Source organism: Narcine bancroftii, chromosome 8, assembly GCF_036971445.1.
Source record: "Narcine bancroftii isolate sNarBan1 chromosome 8, sNarBan1.hap1, whole genome shotgun sequence".
In the NCBI taxonomy this organism is placed as follows: domain Eukaryota; kingdom Metazoa; phylum Chordata; class Chondrichthyes; order Torpediniformes; family Narcinidae; genus Narcine; species Narcine bancroftii.
In genome coordinates, this window is record NC_091476.1 from 47478586 (window position 1) to 47497719 (window position 19134).

General features: G+C 44.1%; 1 protein-coding gene and 1 long non-coding RNA gene across 11 annotated transcripts in view; one reads left to right on the forward strand and one right to left on the reverse strand.

Annotated features, from left to right (window-relative positions):
- LOC138740661 (uncharacterized) overlaps positions 1 to 19134 on the reverse strand; it is a 174583-nt gene that overhangs the window by 55682 nt on the left and 99767 nt on the right. The window lies entirely within an intron of this gene.
- The window catches only part of LOC138740660 (transmembrane protein 182-like), a 101156-nt gene that overhangs the window by 8891 nt on the left and 73131 nt on the right, over positions 1 to 19134 (forward strand). For all 10 annotated transcript variants that reach the window (XM_069893628.1, XM_069893634.1, XM_069893633.1 and 7 more), the window contains exons 2-4: positions 9334 to 9454; positions 14881 to 14973; positions 15998 to 16135. In XM_069893628.1, the coding sequence (XP_069749729.1) occupies positions 9334 to 9454; positions 14881 to 14973; positions 15998 to 16135 (352 nt within the window). The remainder of the gene's footprint in view (positions 1 to 9333; positions 9455 to 14880; positions 14974 to 15997; positions 16136 to 19134) is intronic.

A 19134-nucleotide genomic window follows, 5' to 3' on the forward strand; every position in this document is an offset into this window, starting at 1 on the left:
TTTCATGCTTTGCTGATCGGTGTCTGTTGGTTCATAATCTTCCTGTGCCTCCATGCCAACAAAAAGTGTATCACTGAGGACAATTTCTTCTATAGTGTGTACACTATGCATGCTTTCACTTCTGTTTTGTTTCCCTTTGCATAGTGATTCTGGCCTTTGCACTTATTTCAGACTGGGCATTGTTTTGGTGCATGTAACACATGAATGTCTCTCCATTTTCTTGTTGCTTCCTGGATCTCATTTTATTTTGTTTCTGTGTGTGGACCCACACCGTTGCTTTGGCTATCCCTTTGTTTTCACTCTCATCAAACTTTTTCCACATACTACAGAACTAATTCACTGGTGTAGTACAGAATTGCAGCTCCACCTAAAGTAAGTTCTGTCTCCCACAGCAATCTCTCTCTCACTTATCAATAATCCCAAACACAAATTGATCACAGATCACTGAATCTTGCAGCAATCCAAAATTGTATATTCTTGCTTTTAATTTCGTTTGTTTTTTTAAAAAAAGTATTAAAGCTCTCTCCCTGCAGCTGTGTGCGTTAATGAAACATACAACTCTTGAACATTTCATTTTTCTTTGGTGAACAGTGTTTATCAAACAATCTTGATAACCTTGATGAACTTGGCAAAAACAAATGTGTTGGAAACCTCTAATTCTTGAGGTCCTGCCACTGTGAATGGCAGTGCAATCTTGTGCTTCAGGTTTGCTATTAAGTACAATAGCACGAATCATTGTTTAAACATCCTTCACTTGTGGTTGACATTTCCAGACCAATTTAAAGTGTCAGGAGTCTTTACACTCCCCATACCTCTGCTGATAATGACTGATACACATTCTGTACACTCCTGGTGTTTCTTCCACTCCTGGTGTTTCTTCCACTCCTGGTGTTTTTTCCATTCCTGGCACCATGTGATGTTTCTTTTATTGTAATAAAGATACTGATGTACTTTGAAAACAACTATATTAGCTAAATAACATGACTGTGTGAAGGCATCCATCTTGAATCCAATTGATCTCCAACAAACTAGTCTCTGACTCCCTCTAGTGGTCAGCAGGATCACTAGCACCCTATCATTACAAGAAGGTTCCAGGAATAGGTAGAGGTTGTAGCCGTGCACTACTCGAAAGAAGACACACACACGTAGTGTAGTCAGGTTGAGCTCTTAAGTTTTATTAGGGCTCAGGCCTGTCTTTTATACTTCCACTTTTCCCACTGTGACCCCCCCCTTTGGCTGACATCATAACATGCATAACAAAAGCGGGTTTCCCAAATGTGGGTACTTTGCTGCATAACAATGCTCTTCTTCCCCGTGCGCTGTCCCTGTGTGTTGGCTGCGCAGCAAGGCCAGCACCATTTTGGGGTTACTGGCTTTAAGCTGCCCTTGCCATTCACCTGCCAGTTCGCTTGTTGGGGCCAGTGCCGCTGCGCAGGCTGCTGGTATTTGGTTGCACTTGGTGCCTGGTGGGCTGCCACATGACTCACCCAAGAACTGGTGGTATTGTTCTTATTATTGTCCTTGGTTCCCAGAGGCAAAGTCTCTGCAGCCTTTGGTGGCCTGCCTCTTCGGCGTGGTGCTGGTGTCTTGACCAGGTGTGCCTACTTCAGCCTGTCTCTGGTGAAGACCTCCAACTTGCCTCTGACCTCCAGCTCGAATGTGGCCCCAGTGTTGTGGATGACCCAGAATGGACCCTCGTATGGCTTTTGAAGCAGTGGACAGTGTGGATCCCTGCGAATGAAAACATACTCACAGTCCTGCAGGTCTTTGGGTTTGTTGGTCCTCACGTGTCCGTGCCTGGAAGGTGGAATCAGGGCCAGGTTGCTGACTCTTTCCCTTAGCCTGCTGAGGAATGCTGCAGAGTTGTCCTGCTGTCTGCCTGGGGATGGTACAAATTCTTCTGGGATCACCAGTGAAGCTCTGTAGATGAGTTTGGCCATGAAGAGTTATTGAGGTCCTCCTGGGGTTCCGTGTAGATGCCCAACAGCACCCGTGGTAGCTCATCTACCCAGTTGGGTCCTTGGAGTCTGATCATGAGCATGGTTTTAAGTTGCCTGTGGAAACTCCTCACCAACCCATTGGACTGTGGGTGGTAAGCTGTGGTGTGATGCAGCTTGGCACCCCACTGGCTGGAGGTGAACTGGGCCCCTCTGTCAGATGTGATGTTGGATGGTATCCTGAACCATGCAACCCAGGACGAGATGAGGGCCCTGATGGATGTGGTTGTGGGCATTTTTGCCAGCTGGACTGCTTATGGTCACCTGGTAAAGCAGTTGACCATCGTGAACAGATAGCGGAAACCCTGATACTGTCCATGTGGATGTGGTCGAACCTTCATTCTGTGGGCTCGAATTGCTTAGCTGGGGTCTTGGTTGTTTGGCACTGCGTGCACACCTTCACCCACCCACTGACCTGTTTACGTAATCTACGCCACACGTATTTGCTGGCCATCAGTTGGATTGTGGTTCTGGTGGATGGGTGAGCCAATCCATGGATGTTGAAAACCTGTCATCTCCAAGCCACCGGGATGATAGGTCTGACCTGACCAATGGCCACATTGTACAGGAGGGTGGTGTTACTTGTGCCGACTGGGATGTTCTGGAATTGCAGCCCCGATATGGCAGTCCTGTATTGGGGCATCCCCTCATCGCTCTGCTGCACCTCTGCCAGTGCCACAAAGTGCACTCCCCTCGATAGCACATGGATACTTTGCCTGGACAGTGTGTTGGCCACCATTTTGTCCTTGCCGGAGAAGTACCTTACATCTGTGGTGTACTCAGAGATGTAAAACAGGTGTCTTTGCTGGTGGGCTGACCAGGGATCTGAGATTTTAGCCAAGGTGAAAGTCAGGGGCTTGTGGTCTGTGAAGACCGTGAAAGCCCTGCCCTCTAAGTAGTACCTGAAGTGGCAGATGGCCAAGTACAGCGCCAGTAGCTCTCTGTCCAAAGTGCTGTATTTCAGTTCCGGAGGCCACCGATGTTTGCTGAAGAAAGCCAGTGGCCGCCAACTTACTTCAATCTTCTTCTACAGAACTTTACTGATTGTCATTCATGAGGCATCCATCGTCAGAGCTGTTGGAGTGTCTGACCTTGGATGTGTCAGGAGAGCGACATCCACCAAGGCTTCCTTGGGCTTCACGAAGGCTTCCGCTGACTCCCCCTCCCAGGTGACGTCCTTTGCCTTGCCTGCTATCCAGTTGAACATGGGCTACATGATCTGGGTAGCTGAGGGGATGCTCCTGTGATTAGAAATTGATCATCGCCAAGAACTCCTGTAGTCCCTTGGTCATGTTGGGTCCAGATGGCCTCCACTTTACTGGGTAGCAGTGTGGCTCCTTCCCTGGTAATTCTGTGGCCCAGGAAATTGATGGCCTCCAATCCCAACTGGCATTTGGCTCGGTTGATCATCAGGCTGAACTCTCTCAGTCAGGTGTAGAGGTTGCAGAGGTGCACCATATGCTCCTGTTGATTCCTGCTTGCCACTAGGATGTCATCCAGGTTCACAAAGATGCCATCAAGGTCTTGGACAACTGTATCCATGTGTCGCTGGAAGGTCTGTGCAGTGTTCTTTAGCCCGAATGGCATTCGAAGAGGCCAAACGGAGTGATGATGGTGAGCTTCGGGATATCATCAAGGTGTACTGGGATCTGATGATATCACCACACAAGGTCCACCTTTGAGAAGATCCTTGCCTCATGCAGGTTAGCCGCGAAGTCCTGGATGTGCGGCATGGGATACCGATCCGGTGTTGTGGCCTCATTGAGCCAGCAGTAGTCGCCGCATGGTCTCCAGTCCACAGTTGCTTTGGGTATCATGTGCAGGGAGAAGCCTATGGGGTGTCCAATGCCAAGCTCCTCCGGCTTCCTGAATTCCTCCTTTGCCAGCCAGAACTTCTCCGGAGGAAGGCTCCTTGCCCTTGCATGTAGTGATGGGCCCTGGGTCAGGATGTGGTGCTGTACTCCATGTTAGGGAATCACCGTGGTGAATTGGGGGGTAAGCACTGCAGGGAACTCGGCCAGGACCCTGCTGTACTCATTGTCCATTCTTTGTATGGAGTTCAGGTGGAATGCGTCTTTGAGGGGAAAGGTTTGAAAGGTCTTGGGTTGGATCTCATGAGCCTACCATGTGGGACCTTGTCAAAGAGCTTGCTAAAGCTAACAGAGATAAGAAGCTCGCAAAGATAGCATCCATCACCCGACCCTCATCAAACTTCTGGGACACCGTTTCAAAAAAAACTCAATCGTGTCCATGAGACATTGTCATTTAGATGTTGGAACTGGTGAATCTGACTTTGATGGAGTGTGTGATGTTGGAGACCAGGGTTCTTTCTGTGATTGCTCATGGGTAGCTGTTGATGGAGGTTCAAAGAAGGTGTCAATACAAGGCCAGTCAACTCCTGCTCTTTCTTATCTGATAAAGCTCCTTCGAGCAAAACCTAGCATTTTCCATCAGGCAGGCTCTGTGAATGCTTCATTCCATTTTGGGATGGTCATCTCTGAAGATCACAATCATTTTGTCGAGAGGGGAGGAACCCTCAATAGCCTCTTCATGCTCAGTTTTTTTGGCAGTGATGATATAGTGTCAGTAGCTTGTTGCCCTTCTTATGGTCTGTGTTGCTCAATGCTAACAGACCCTCATCCATGAGCTCTTTGCCATGAGGCTCTAGTAAGCTTTCCACATCATCCTCATTGAATCCAGACAACTACATCTTATTCAACAACAGGATTATATGGAGATTTTTCAGGATCATAAACCCATGGGAGTTGTGCACAACTCTGCCCATAATTTTCACATCCATTGTTGCACAGGTTACAGCTCTCAAGGGGATAACATTGTGCAATGTCTACAGGCACCAACATTCTTACTTTGCAAACAATAAACTATAGAAGGTAAATATGATACTTAATTGAATTAAGGAGAGAATAAATACACAAAAAACAGAAAATAAATATTCCCATTTATCCAAGTGTTAAAAAATATAATGTAGACTGTCCTTTTGTGGATTGATGTAGTCTCTGATTAACTTCATATTGAACCTTTTCTGAAGTTTTGAAATGGTGGCTTTATTGTTGCTGTTCATTGTCTCATCACTCAATAGAAGTGGTACGTGAATGGACATTTGTTTCATGGGTATTAACAATGAAAATATCTTAATGGGAAAGGCTATTACGAGGATGTTGTTAGTGATGCTAACCAGATATCTAGGGGCCTTGTCGTAGAACATAGAATGGTACAGTACAGGAACAGGTCCTTCAGCTCACAATATCTGCACTGAACATGATGCCTAAATTCTGCTTGCATGTGATCCCTCTATTCCCTGCCTATTCATTTAGTTCCAAAAAGCCTCTGTATCTGCTACCACCATCAAACCCGGCCAGCTCATTCCAGACACCCACCACTCTCTGTATTAAAAAGACTTGTTGATGGTGTTGCCCAGGGCATTCCATGTGTAAAAGGGGGAAAAGAAGGAAAGAAGAAAATGTGGTTGGAGAGAGAAGCACCATTGTTCAAGCCTTTCTACCAGATCATCAGACCAATTAAAAAAAATGTTCTTTGAGTATCCACCCCATCAGAGCCCTAGGATTCTCTGAGCAATAGGCTCGGTAAAATTAAACTTGCAGCCACTCTCAACATTGCCTCCAAGCAGATGTAATCCCTGGAGATGAGCATTTTCTCGGTCTCAGGAGAGGAGAGGAGGCCCTTCATGATTTGTTTCAACTCTGTTGGAAAACTTTTTTTTTCCATTCAAGATTCCTTTATTGTCATGTCACAAATATCCTAACCAAAAACAAACATAAAATTCATGATTACTAATTCCAAAGCTCCCTTCGCTATCAACCTAGAGAAACATTATACTACTTCAGGAACAGCCATCACTAATTGTTCGATTTCCTTTCTTAAAGCTCTGACTTGATGAAGTAGCCCTCAAGATCACTGAAGTTCAGAAGAATGAGGAAGAGGGAATCCTATAGAGATGTATAAAAATATGAAAAGAGTAGATAAGATAGAAGATGGACAGTGAGGAAGACATTCAAAGCTTGCAGAGGGATCTGGACTAACTGGAAAAATGGGCCAGAAAATGGCAGATGGAATTTAATGGAGATAAGTGTGAGGTGTTGGATATTGGAAGGATAAACCATAGTAAATAGTAGGGCAGTGAGGAGTACAGAGGAACAAAGGCATCTGGGAATTCAAACACAATCCCCTGAAAGTGACGTCAGGGTTGTGAAGAAAGCTTTTGGCATCTTAGTCTTCATAAATCAAAATATTGAGTACAGGAGTTGGGATGTTTTGGTGAGTTTGTATAAGACATTAGTGAGGCCAAATTTGGAGTATTGTGTGCAGTTCTGGTCACCAAATTGCTGGAAGGATATCAGTAAGATTGAAAGAGTGCAGAAAAGATTTACTAGGATGTTGCTGGGTCATCAGGAGTTGAGTTTCAGGGAAAGATTAAACAGGTTAGGATTTTGTTCACGACATTGCTTATTGCAATTTAAAGTGGTCCACAGAGCACATAAGTTAAAATTAAATGATCTAATTTTTATTCTGTGATGAATGTAAAATTGCTGAGGCTTCTTTGATTCATATGTTTTGGACTTGCCCTAGTTTAGATATTTTTCATACATTATCAGTGATTCTAAAGGTTAAATCGGAACCTTACCCTGAAAAATTGTTCTTTTCGGATCATTTCAAGATGATAACATGTTATTGACTACAACTCAAAACTGAATTTTCTCTTTTACTTCATTGATAGCCAGGCATGTAATTTTGATTAAGTGGAAGATAATACTCCACCTACCCATACAAAATGGTTGTGTCTTGTTTAAGTTTAGAAAAAAAATGAGATTTGCCTTTAAAGATTCAAATATTAATGTCCTAAAGTCATGGGGCCTTTTTATGGACCATTATCATAATCTAAAGTTTTAGGGCTGTTATCTGCTTCAATGCTGTGCTGCCTATTTCCAGGTTATCGTCGTTTAATATCCACATGTTAGTTTGTTTACAACCTTTGTAAACAAAGTGGTAGGCATTTTGAATTAACAGGATTTTTTTCCTTATTTTTTGTAATTTGTATCTTTGATTTTTGTATTACTTGCAAACTTCATTAAAAATATCTTAAAAAGAAAAGGCCCTTATTCCTTAGAGTGTAGAAGAATGAGGAGAGATTTGATAGAGGTTTATAAAATTATGAGGGGTATAGACAGAGTAAATGTGAGTAGGCTCTTTTCACTTAGATTAGGAGAGATAAGTACGGGAGGACATGGCTTTAGGGTGAAAGAGGAAAGGACGGCACATTAGGGGATATTTTTCACTCAGAGAGTGGTGGGAGTGTGGAATGAGCTGTCATTCGATGTGCTAAATGCAGGCTCACTCTTATGTTTTAAAAATAAATTGGATAGATACATGGATGGGAGAGGACTGGAGGATTTTGGAACATGTGCAGGCTAGTGGAACTGGAGGTATGATGTTTTGGCACAGACTAGAAGGGCCAAATGGCCTGTTTTCTGTGCTGCAGTGTGCTATGGTTCAATGGTTTTAAGAAGGAAGGTTATTTCCACTGGCAGGTGAGTAGTATGAGGAGATATAGCCTCAAGATTTAGGGGAGTAGATTTAAAACAGATGAGGAGGAATTGCTTCTCCCAGAGATTCTCCACCCACTGAAACAATCGAGGCTGCTTCAGTAAATATATTGAAGACACAGAGCGATAACGTTTATTGTCATATACACTGTACATATGCATCAAATATTTATTTACTGAAGCTGAACAGGTACTTCATAAAAAAGACTACAATGGTATATCTGAATTGAATTACAAAGTGAAAATAACTACAAAAGTTGAGTAGGTAGTAGATATTCACAGTTACCATAGTGCAAAGGAAACAATGCCGTACAATATTATAAACAGTCCATTTGTGGTGTCAGAGCAGTCGTATAACAAGGGAGGGGGAGGGCTTCAAGAGCCTGGTAACTGAAAGAAACTGCTCTTGATCCTAATGATGCTGGTCTTTTAGGCTTTGTACCTTCCATTTGAAGGTAGCAGTGAGAAGTTGGGACCAGGGTAACGGGGTTCTTTTTGATATCAGGTGCATTGTTTGCTGTGGAACTGATGGAGCGTCCCAGTTCTTAAATTGGATGATGTTTGCAAGAGAGGCAAAATAATTTTTTGCATCAATACTGCTCCATGCTCAAGGCTGTAGTGAATAGAACACAAACTTTGCCACCTTCAACCTGGAGCATTGTGCACAGTACCTGGTTTTGGAGATTGTGCAGAGGAGGTTTACCAGGTTGATTCAAGAGATGAGGAGGTTATCTTATGAGGAGATATCGAATCACCTGGGATATACTCACTGGAATTCAGAAGAATAAGAGAGGATTTTATAGAAACATACAACATTATGAAAGGGATAGATACTATAGATAGCATGTGAATCTATGGAGTACAATGCCATGGTTGGCCTTGGAGGTCATCATCGAGTATATTTAAGATGGAGTAGATAGCTTCTTGATTAGGAAAGGAATCAAGGATTTTCGGGAGAAGGCATAGGAATGGGGTTGAAACTGACAGTAAATCAGCCATAGTGGAACGGGGAGCCTGTTACTGTGCTGTATATTAAATGAAATGAATAAAAACCTAGGGCCACCCAGGGAGATTCCTTCAGGCCAAGCCAGCAACTGATGGCAGTGTTGTGGACAGATGCCTAATGTTCGGAAGGAGAAGTCTGCACAGATCTCCCTAAAAAGCCAACTCAGTCAACTTCCTTCTTAAGCAATTAATAAAAGGACATAACCTTTTAACACAGCATCATCAATTTGCATTTGGTTTTGACTTTGAGTACATTTATAAATTTATTTTAATTTCATACTTATTTTGTTTAACTATTTGACAATTATATTCTCCAGCACTTGTTGTTTTACACCATATTATATACAATAATAAATGAGTCTCTTGTCTCAAGCTCATTGGGTAACCAATTAGAAATGGTCAATAGAAATCAGTTGACCCAAATGTCCCAAGGTTTAGGATCTCTTGTTGGGCCTGAATAGGAAAAGGGTTTGGGAAGGATAAAATCTAGTTTTCATGTTCCATGTGGGGATTAGTCAAAAGAGAAAGGAAGATTTGCTGAATGACTATGAACAGCAGGAATCTAAATTAAGAGCTGAAATCACAAAGGGAGAATAATCCTCAGATTATTATCAATGTCAACTCAGCATTAGAACCAAGAGCACGGCTCAAATTTATTATTATGAGAGGAATAGGTCCAGTGTATGGGGAATCTTGGGATGTCTCCAGATGATGTAGCTTATATTTTAATTTGTTATCTTAATGTGCAGAATGGGCAAGTGGTGGGGAGACAAGATGAATTGGCCATCACCTTCCACCATGAGGGGTTCATTTGGCGATGCTGGTTCACAGAAGACATTTCTCATGATAGTATTTGGAATTTCTGGTTCAGTAAGTAATGTATGCTTGTTATTGTCAATCATTGATGTGGGCAGATACATAAATAGGATGGGTTTAGAGCACTGGTTCTCAACCAGTGGGCCATCTGCACCTCTCCAACCTGGACTGCTGCATCCAGTGTTCGCAATGTGGCCTCAGTTACAATGGTGGAACAGCTTCTGGATGTACATCATTTTAATACTTCTTCCCACTCCCACAAGATCTTTGTTATCTCAATGTTGCATTCCTATAAAGAGGACAAACGCAACGAGCACCATCTCACGTTCTGCTTGGGCAACTGACCACCAAATAGTGTGAAAAGAGATGTTCCAGATGTAGGTAACCATGCGTTCTGCTTCCATACATCCATCTACGTTTCTTCTCCCTTTCTTTATATTTCCCATCCACTCACAAACATGGTTCCATCTGCCCATCACACCTCCCTATCTGGCTTCACCCACCACCTGCTAGCTTCTGCTCACCACCATCCACCACTTCCAACCTGTCCTAGTTATCTTTCTGTCCACTTTTGCTCCACTTTGCACATTCCTGTTGGATGCGCCTGTGCTCTCCTGTTCCTGGTTCACTCAAGTTCTGCTCTGCCTTCACCCTTACAGGTCTGCATAGCAGCTATACTCTTTCAGGTCTGCTTGTCAATGGACTTCTACTTAAAAATATCAGATGTGCTGGTTTAATTCCCTGACATTGCCTGACCCACAAACAATCTCCCACCTTCCCTTCTTCAAATGCTGGTTCATTACTATTGAGCATATGTTGATTAGGTCCCTAATGCTGTCCATTCCTCTCCCTGGTTGGCCCTACATGGTCAACTTTGCCTTCACATTCAAGGACCACTAGGGCTCTGCTCTGTATCTTCCTCTCAGATGCACTTCCGCTCTCCTGTTCCTGTTCCACTCTCCAAGATCTACAGTGCCTTTGCCCTTGCAGGTCTGCTTGCGATGGTTGAGGTGTATTCTTTTCAGGACTGCCAGGGCTACCCTGTTCCTTGTTCACTCCACAAGGACCATTTAACCAATATTCTGCTGCTCTGTTTTAGGTTCATATCGACTGAATTTTATTTAAAAATTTCAGAAACACTTGTATGTTACACAAAACACCCTCATATTGCCTGGTCCAATAACAATCTGCCTACTTGCCTACAAATGCTGGTTCATTTGCTGTTAAGCATTTGTTGATGAGATACCCAGCGCTTTCCATGCTGCGCTACCCTGTTCCATTCTCATGCTGCAGAGTGCCCCGTACCTTTACCCTTCCAGATCCACTTGTGCTGTGCGCTCCATTTTCCTTTCAGGTCCGCCAGTGCAGTTCTATTCCTCATTCTCCTTACACAACCCGCTTGACCAGTCTCTGCCACTTTGTTTCTGATCCTCATCAACTATCTTCGACATAAAATTTTCAGTAATGTTTGCTTGTTTGGCTAAGTGCCTTGTTACGAGCCCAGAGGACCCCAAAACCCAGCAGCAATAGATTCACCAAGACAAATGGTTACTTAAACAAAAGTTGCTTTTAATTATCTTCAAACATGAAAACAGAATCATACTTTAACTTGTCACTATTGACTTAACTAACCTAACTTAACCCCCTTCTAATTCTAAGCGCACGTGTATGTAATGTGTGAGTAAGTTCAGAAACGTTCTTTGATTCACAGTCCAATCTCACTTCTCATTCCTCCAATTTCACTGGTTGCAGACAATTCTTAAACTGTACACGGAATTTAACATTTATGAAGTTCACCAGGCTTTGGTGCTTGAAAGCTAAATGGTTACCGCTTAGGAAGGTTCTTGTCGGTATTCAGAGAGAGATTTGTTGTATGCTAGACACCCAGCCACTTCAGTGACTTGCCGAAGACACTTGCTCCCTCAGGGTTCTCAACATGATGATCTCTTTCTTTCAGGTCACCACAGTGTTCCTTCTTGTTTTCCTTATTCCAAGTGAAACATTAGACAGCCAGTCCTCTCCTCTTGCATGAACTAAAAGGGCTTTAACCAGACTGAACTAAGAACTCACAACCCATCTTCCAAATGGGGGTTTCCACAAGCTTGTTAGCTTGTCCTGTTTCAGTTCTAGCTGTTGTTGCTGCAGGAACACTGTAGAACTTCTCTCTCTCTCTCTCTCTCTCTCTCTCTCTCTCTCTCTCTCTCTCTCTCTCTTCCTCTCTCTCTGTCTCTCTCTCCCTCTGTCTCTCTGTCTGTCTGTCTGTCTGTCTCTGTCTCTGTCTCTCTCTCTCTCTCTCTCTGTCTGGCTCTCTCTCTCTCTGTCTGGCTCTCTTTCTCTGAGAGAAAAAGCCTGTTTGACTCTCTCTGCTTGCAAAACCACATGACCCTCTTAGAACAGCAAATTCCCTTCCAGACAGAAGCGGCTCCACCAAGCTCTTTCATCTGTTGTCTTTTTGTAAACATCAATCCATTAGTGAAGTCTCTTTGGCACTCTCCAAAGCTTTTGCAAATGATCTGAGGCCCTGACATATCTAGCATTAGCAGAGCTCCAATATTTTAAATAAGATCTGTTTTAAGTGTCCTGTGACCTACACTAACAAACTCTGCCCCAATTTATCTCCCCAAAAACATATCTATATACTCTGTCACAGCCCTCACATTGCCTGGTCCACTAACACTCTCCCCACTGGCCCTGCTTCAAATGATGGTTCATTACTGGTGAGCGTTCACCGAATGGGAACCTAAAATCATCTATTTGCTTCATGCTGCCCATTGGCATTTGATGCACCTGGGCTCTCCTGTTCCTGGTTCATCCTGCTTGACCACCACTCTGTCGCTTTCTTTTAGGCACTTGGCAATCACCATCTTCTTAGATATATCAGGTACACTGGTTTGTTATGCCTAACACCCTGACACTGCCTGGTCCACTGGCATTGTCCCTCCTTACTCTTCTTCCAATCTAGGTATATTACTGTTGAGATTTTGTTGATTCACCACCATGTTGATTCCCCACCTGTGGCTATCCGTGCCTCTCCCTGGTTCACCCTTCACAGACCGGTGTGCCTTCACCCTTGCAGGTGCTCTTGATATGGGCGAGGCATATTCCTTTCAGGTCCACCTGAGCTACTCTGTTCCTTGTTCACCCCACATGGTGGTTCGACCAGTACTCTGTTGCTTTGTTTCAGATCTTATCAACAAATGTCTACATTATTTGAACATTTCAGGGGCACTTGCTTATTCTGCTAAGCACCCTCGCATTGTCTGATCCACTATTTGCCCACTTGCCCTGCTTCAAGCACCAGTTCTTGAGCGGTAGTGGATTAGGTAGCTAATACAGTCTATGCCTCTCCCTGTTTCCCCTTGCGTGGCCCGTGGTGCCTTTACCCTTGCGCTCTATGTTGCACATTCCTTTCAGGACTATCTATGCTTCACTTTTATTGGGAGCCCTCATATTCGGCTGATATTATTCCTGCAATCTGTTCTCCTCACACAGCCACCATTTCCCCCTTCATGCTCTTGCCACCTCATTACAAGACGGTTGTGCTGCAGCCACATTTATCCTGCTTGCTGTTAGTGGAGTGCAGCATCCAGGAAGTCCACCTCACACAATGAAATGACAAAACTTCCACACCAATGACTCCCAGGGATGGGTCAGGATTAAAGCTGGAATGTTGGAACTGAGGCTGAAGCACCCATAGTGTCTCTGACAACAGGTTCTCTCCATTCCAGAATCTCTGACCATTTTGGGACTAATTTCTGAAATATTCTCCTTGTTCTATTTTCAAAAGTTATCACAAAATGTTTCTTCTGCTGAGTTTATAAAATTGTACAGCACGAAAAAGACTCCTTTCAGTCATCTACACTGACCAGGATGTCCTCTATTTGCCTTTATCCACTACACTTTTTCTATCCAATTACCTGACCAAACACCATTAGACATTGTGATTTCTTTACCTCTGCCAGCTTGTTTCAGATATCCACCACCCTCTGCATTGAAAAGAGGGCCCTCAGGTCTCCTTTAAATGTCTCCCCTCTCACCTTAAACCTGTACTCTCAAGTTCCAGATTTCCTGCCCTGGGATGAATATTCTGATTATCTCTCCTATCTCTGCCCCTCATAATTTTATTGACCTCTGGGATATCGCTGAGGTACCAGAGAGCACTCACTAATAACTTAAACTCTTAAATGTGCTTCAGTGCTTGAATTCCTCAAGTGTTTGGGAAATCTTGAATTGGTTAAGCGTCACTTTTTGCTTTATTATTATAGTTGTGGAGCAGTTTCCTGGTACCAATAAAACCTATGTCTGGAAATCAAGGCAGATCTTGGGCAACACTGTTATTCTTTGAATTATGCAAAATATGACAATAGGTCTTTCCAAACGATTGATCCATTAGTTGGCATTGATTAAGTGTGACGTGCATCACCATAAAATATCCCTCCCTTCCGCAAGAAAGTAGATTGTACAGTAAAATTCCCGTAATCTGGATTTTGAGCAACCGGCAGCCTCAAGAAACCAGAAAAAAAATCACGGAAAATAAATAGGTATAAAAATACGAAAGTATTGGTGCCCCTTCATGGTTAGTTTGCCAATCATGCAACATGCAATCTCAAGCAACCGGCAAATTCACTTATCCGGCATTACCAATCCTCAAAGGTGCTAGATATCGAGGAGAAAAATGCTGGAGAAGCTCATCAGATCAAGCCGTGTCCTTTATATAGCCAAGGTAAAAATACACAACCAGCATTACAGGCTAGAGCATTTTTCCATACATTGATGAAGGGCTCTAGCCCAAAATATTGGTTATATATTTTTACCTCGGCTATATAAGGGACATTGCTTCACCTGCTGAGTTCCTCCAGCATTTTGTGTTTTTAACTTCAACCACAGAGTCTGTAGATTTTCATGTTTTACTTCTTTCCATTTTTTCTGTATTTGCTGATTTATTTATCAATTCCTCACTATTTCTTTTTTCTGCTCTCAACCTCTCCAAATTTAGCTTCTCGGAGCAGAATTATTAAGACCACCAATGACAGTGATCTGGTTCACTTGTTTAAAAAAATAGTGAAGCTACATTTGTTTTTGTCCAGAACTTGGTGGAATAATCTCAAACTGTCCTCCTTAGGAATTGAGGAAATCCTGCATTTGCACTGTTACCCTAATCTCTCTTTTTTCTAGTCTCTAATGCTGTATGTATGTTACAGTCGACTTGCTAGTCTGCTCGTAGAAGAACCCTTCCCCTGGTACCCAGTAGAAATGTGACAATAAACTTAAGGTTGCACACACTCTAGTTTTGTGGATTCAAAAGTGACTATCAAGGCCACTGAGGAAACAGAGGACTCTTCCACAGTTAGCCAAATTCCCAGGGCTAAGCAAACTATGAGTAGCAAAGGAAGCTTGGTAGAAAGTGGATTCGCATTTAGTAATATTTATCTCATAGTTACAATCCTTTCTAACGTGACCAATTTCTTTTCATTTTATAGCCAACCAGCCTCCATCCAAGTATTGTATTCATGGTTATCTCTTCCCTTTTCCAATTTCAATGGGACCTGTGCCTTCACACGACAGCTCTGCTGGTATGTTTTGAATAACAATGCATGGGTATTTTGTACTAAACCTTTTATTGTATTTTTTGTAAGTTTGTCTTTAATAGCTTGATAAATTGAAATATTTTTGCTTTGTGTCGGTCTGATTGGACGATAGAAAAACCTGATCAAAGGGGAGGGTGTAGAGGGTAAAGGCCTCAATTGCTTCTCAGCTTTCATTTCTACCCTCCCACCTCTTACCTGTTAGTCTGTGCTCCACCCCCTTCCTTTCTGCTCTCCACTCTCCTCTTCCACCCCCCCGCCCCCCCAAGTTTTTAATTCAGAAGTTTCCCTGTTTATCCATGTTCCTGTCAGAGGGCTCAGGCCCAAAATGTCGACTGCTCTTTTCGCCCTGTGGTTGCTGCATGATCAGCTGTGTTTCCCCAGTGCCTTTGTCTGTCTTCACTATCTTAGCAGTGATCCCATGAAAGATCATTTAATACCATAAACTAGGTTTACTCAAACATCAAGTACAGGTACACAATCCTTTATCTGGACATCTAGAATCTGGAAAGCTCCAAAATCCGGCAGGTGGGGGGAGAGACCGGCAGCACGAGTTGGGCGGGCGAGGGGGAGAGACCAGCAGCGCGAGTCGGGCGGGTGAGAGACCAGCAGCGCGAGTCGGGCGGGTGAGGGGGAGAGACCAGCAGCGCGAGTCGGGCGGTTGAGAGACCAGCAGCGCGAGTCGGGTGGGCAAGGGGGAGAGACCAGGAGCGCAAGTCGGGCGGGCGAGGGGGAGAGACCGACAGAGTGAGTCAGGCGGGAGGGTGGAGACCAGCAACGCGAGTCGGGCAGGCAAGGGTGGGGAGACCGGCAGTGCGAGTCGGGTGGGTGAGGGGGTGGTGGGGGTGGAGACAGCAGTGCAATTGGAAGGGGGTGGGGGTGGATACGGCAGCACAATTCGGGTGGGGTTTTCAAAATCAGGAAAAATCCAAAATTTGGAACACACTGTCCCCTAAGGGTTCTGGATAAAGGATTGTGTACCTGTACTCCTCCCCTTCCTTCCTTTCCGCAGTGTATCGTGGCTTCTGGACAGCATTCATCATAGTAGGTGTGGCTGCTGGACTTGTGGGAGGACTCCTGTTGGTTTGTGCAGTGTCATTTACAAGTGCCAAGTTCTACAAAGCAGGAGGTGGATTCCTGTTGGCTTCTGGTAAGTAATTTTATGAAATAAAAATGAGTAATTAAACAGTGCTGGAATCTCAGGACATACAGAGAAGAATATCAATATATGCAAAAAGTTCTTCAAATGATTTTGAAGCTCTTTAGTCTGTTGTTAATCAATAATATGCTCAGGGACTGTAGATGTTTTAATTTTGCGACGTTTGACTGGAGAACCTATGTATAATCACAAAGAGTCTCGAATCCAAGGTTAAGTTTGAGGAACAACATTTAAGGCTTTCAACTCCTAACTGCAATTCGGTGGGTGAATTTGGCATTTTGTAACTTCTTGTTACCTTGGAACAATTTCTATCTGCACTTCTTTCACACGAAGCTCCCCTCACCAAGTAGGTACAGGTTACATCAAGTCTCTCTGGTCAAAGAGACTTTCACATATTTCCCCCCTCCCCCATCATTTTGCTCAGCCCCCCCACCCCATCCTTTTGTTTGGATGGCTGCCGACATTCTTCCATACCTTGATGAAGGGCTCAAACCCAAAAACGTTGGTTCTATATCTTTACCTTTGCAACATAAAGGACACTGTTTGACCTGCTGAGCTTCTTCAGCATTTTGTGTCATTACTTTAACCATTGTGTCTGCAAATTTTTGTGACTTACCAAGGAGACCATTCAACCCATCACATTATGCCAGACCAATTTGATTCCCTGATTCATTTTCCATATTTTCACCCCATTCCTAGCAATTCTGTCACACACTAACTTGTGTGGCAATTTACCATCACCCAATTATCCCACGAGCCTGCATAAATCAGGATACAGGAGTACCCAGAGGAAACTCATGCAGGCACAGGGAGAAATGAGCAAACTCCACATCAACAGCAGCGGAAGTTAGGATCAAACCCAGTTTTCTGGAGCTGTGAAGGAGTAACTCTTCAGTGCCAACATTCTAATGTGATGGTGTGTCAGAATATGGAATCAACCTTGAAGTCCTAACCCATCTTGGGGAAAAAAAGGTACAGTGGGGTGCACTATTTCTCTTCCTGTATCACCTCTTTCAGAAATTTGCAAATACTGGGAAAGATATGAAGAGAAGGTCACTTTGTTTTCCCTCTCTTTGATCAGTATAACACAGTGAGGCTTCAAGGTTTCTTTTATTGTCACATACTAATGCATAAAAATGTAATATACATGATATTCTTCAATATTTGTCTGCTCATAAAGAGTCACTATAGTCATTGCCCAGTGCCTCTAACAATAAAAGAATGAGAAGCAAGAGAGTGTCCCTTTGGAGACATTGAGTGTCCGTGGATTTGCTTTTAGCACTCCCGCAGCCACACAAACTCCTGTTCCATCCATCGGCAACCTGAGCTCCAGATCCAAATACAATCAGGAAGTCTTCAATACCTGAGGTCCTTTGGAAGCACTTCTTGCCCTCACAACCCTCTGGAACCTTGGTCAGATACCTGGTTCCCATGAGCCAGTCTCCATCCGCCCTCAGCCTTTATGGACCCTTTGTCCACAAGACACCAGCAGTCTGCAGGCTGTGTTGGTCCTTCAGCTGCTGAGTCCCTCGCTGGTCCGCTGCCGTGGTCACCTTCCATGCTTCTCTTTCTCAATGTGGGGGTAGGGGGTGACTGGAGAGGGGTGTTCTCTCCATTTCTGGTGCCCTGAGCTGATCTGTTGCCTCCTTGGTGTCTGCAATCCCTCGTGGTATGCTGCCCAGCACAGACCTCTGTGGTAGAGGGATTTACAAGTCCACACTGCACTGTGGCATAATGAGAATTCTGACTGGTGTTTCCCTACTGCAAATACAGCTGTAACTCAGGCTAGGTCTCCACTGGACTTGGTCTCATCATTCTCTGTCAGGGAGTGGGGAGACTGGTGATATACTGGCTGGTGGGGAAGCAGGGAAAAATGTTCTGGAGAGTTTGTGAGGTGAGGTGGAGGAGATTGGACAGTATAAAAGGAGAGGGCTGGGAAGTAAAGAGCCCAGCATCTTTCTGGGTGGGGTGGAAGAAGTTGTTTTGGCATCTGAGAGGATGGGAGTCAGTGAGTATTGTGCTGGGATTTGTACAATGGGAAGGGAATGTGGCTGAGTATTTGGGAAATGGGGAGAGGGACGCGGGCCTGGCATTGCGAAGTAAACATATTGCAAGGTCCAGAGTATTCTGAGGGGAGAGGGCAAGCAACCAGAAGTCTTGGATCATTTTGGTACTAAAGACATAAACAGGAAAAGAGAGGAGGACCTGAAGGAAGATTACAGGGTGTTGAGAAGAAAATTGTGAAACAGGACATCTAGGGCAGTGATCTCAGGATTGCTCCCTACATTGTGTGCTAATGAAGGCAAAAATAGCAGAATTAAGCAGATAAATGTGTGGCTAAGAGACGGGTGCAGGGGACAGGATCATTGGGATCTATTTTGGGAGAGGTATTACCTTGTTATAAGTGAAGGTTCATGTGGGTTCCACAGGTTAAGAACCAGATTGAGATTGAGGTACAAAGCACAAGTTTATTCTCAAGAGATGGAATCTAAATGCTAAATTAACTTAAACACACAGTTCACAAGGGGATGAATACGCACTGCGGGTAATGAGGGAAACCCAACAAAACTCAGGAATGGCACAAATACACATACAGTAAGCAATCAGATCAAGGTCACACTATGTGCCCCACCTCTTGACCTGTATGGACACGGCTCTAACTAACTGGCCTTGGGACTCACCCCAACCTAATACAGAAGGTGATACTCACGGGCCATGAGGAGTCAAGAGATAATCCTGCAGCAGGCCAATCACTCAAGGACAGGCTGAGTGAAGGTCAGGGATAAGTCCAGGTGGGCTGCCTGGAGCTCAGTTCCTGGTAATTTGAACTGGCCAATCACGAGGGTCACCTTGATAGCTTGGGACGAGTCTGGCCTTGATTGGTATGCCATGTGTCCTCTGAATAGGAGCGCGGCAGTGCTACCATGTGGCGGCCACGATCTCTCCATAACAGACCAGTACAAAAAGGACGGGATATCAATATCCTGGCA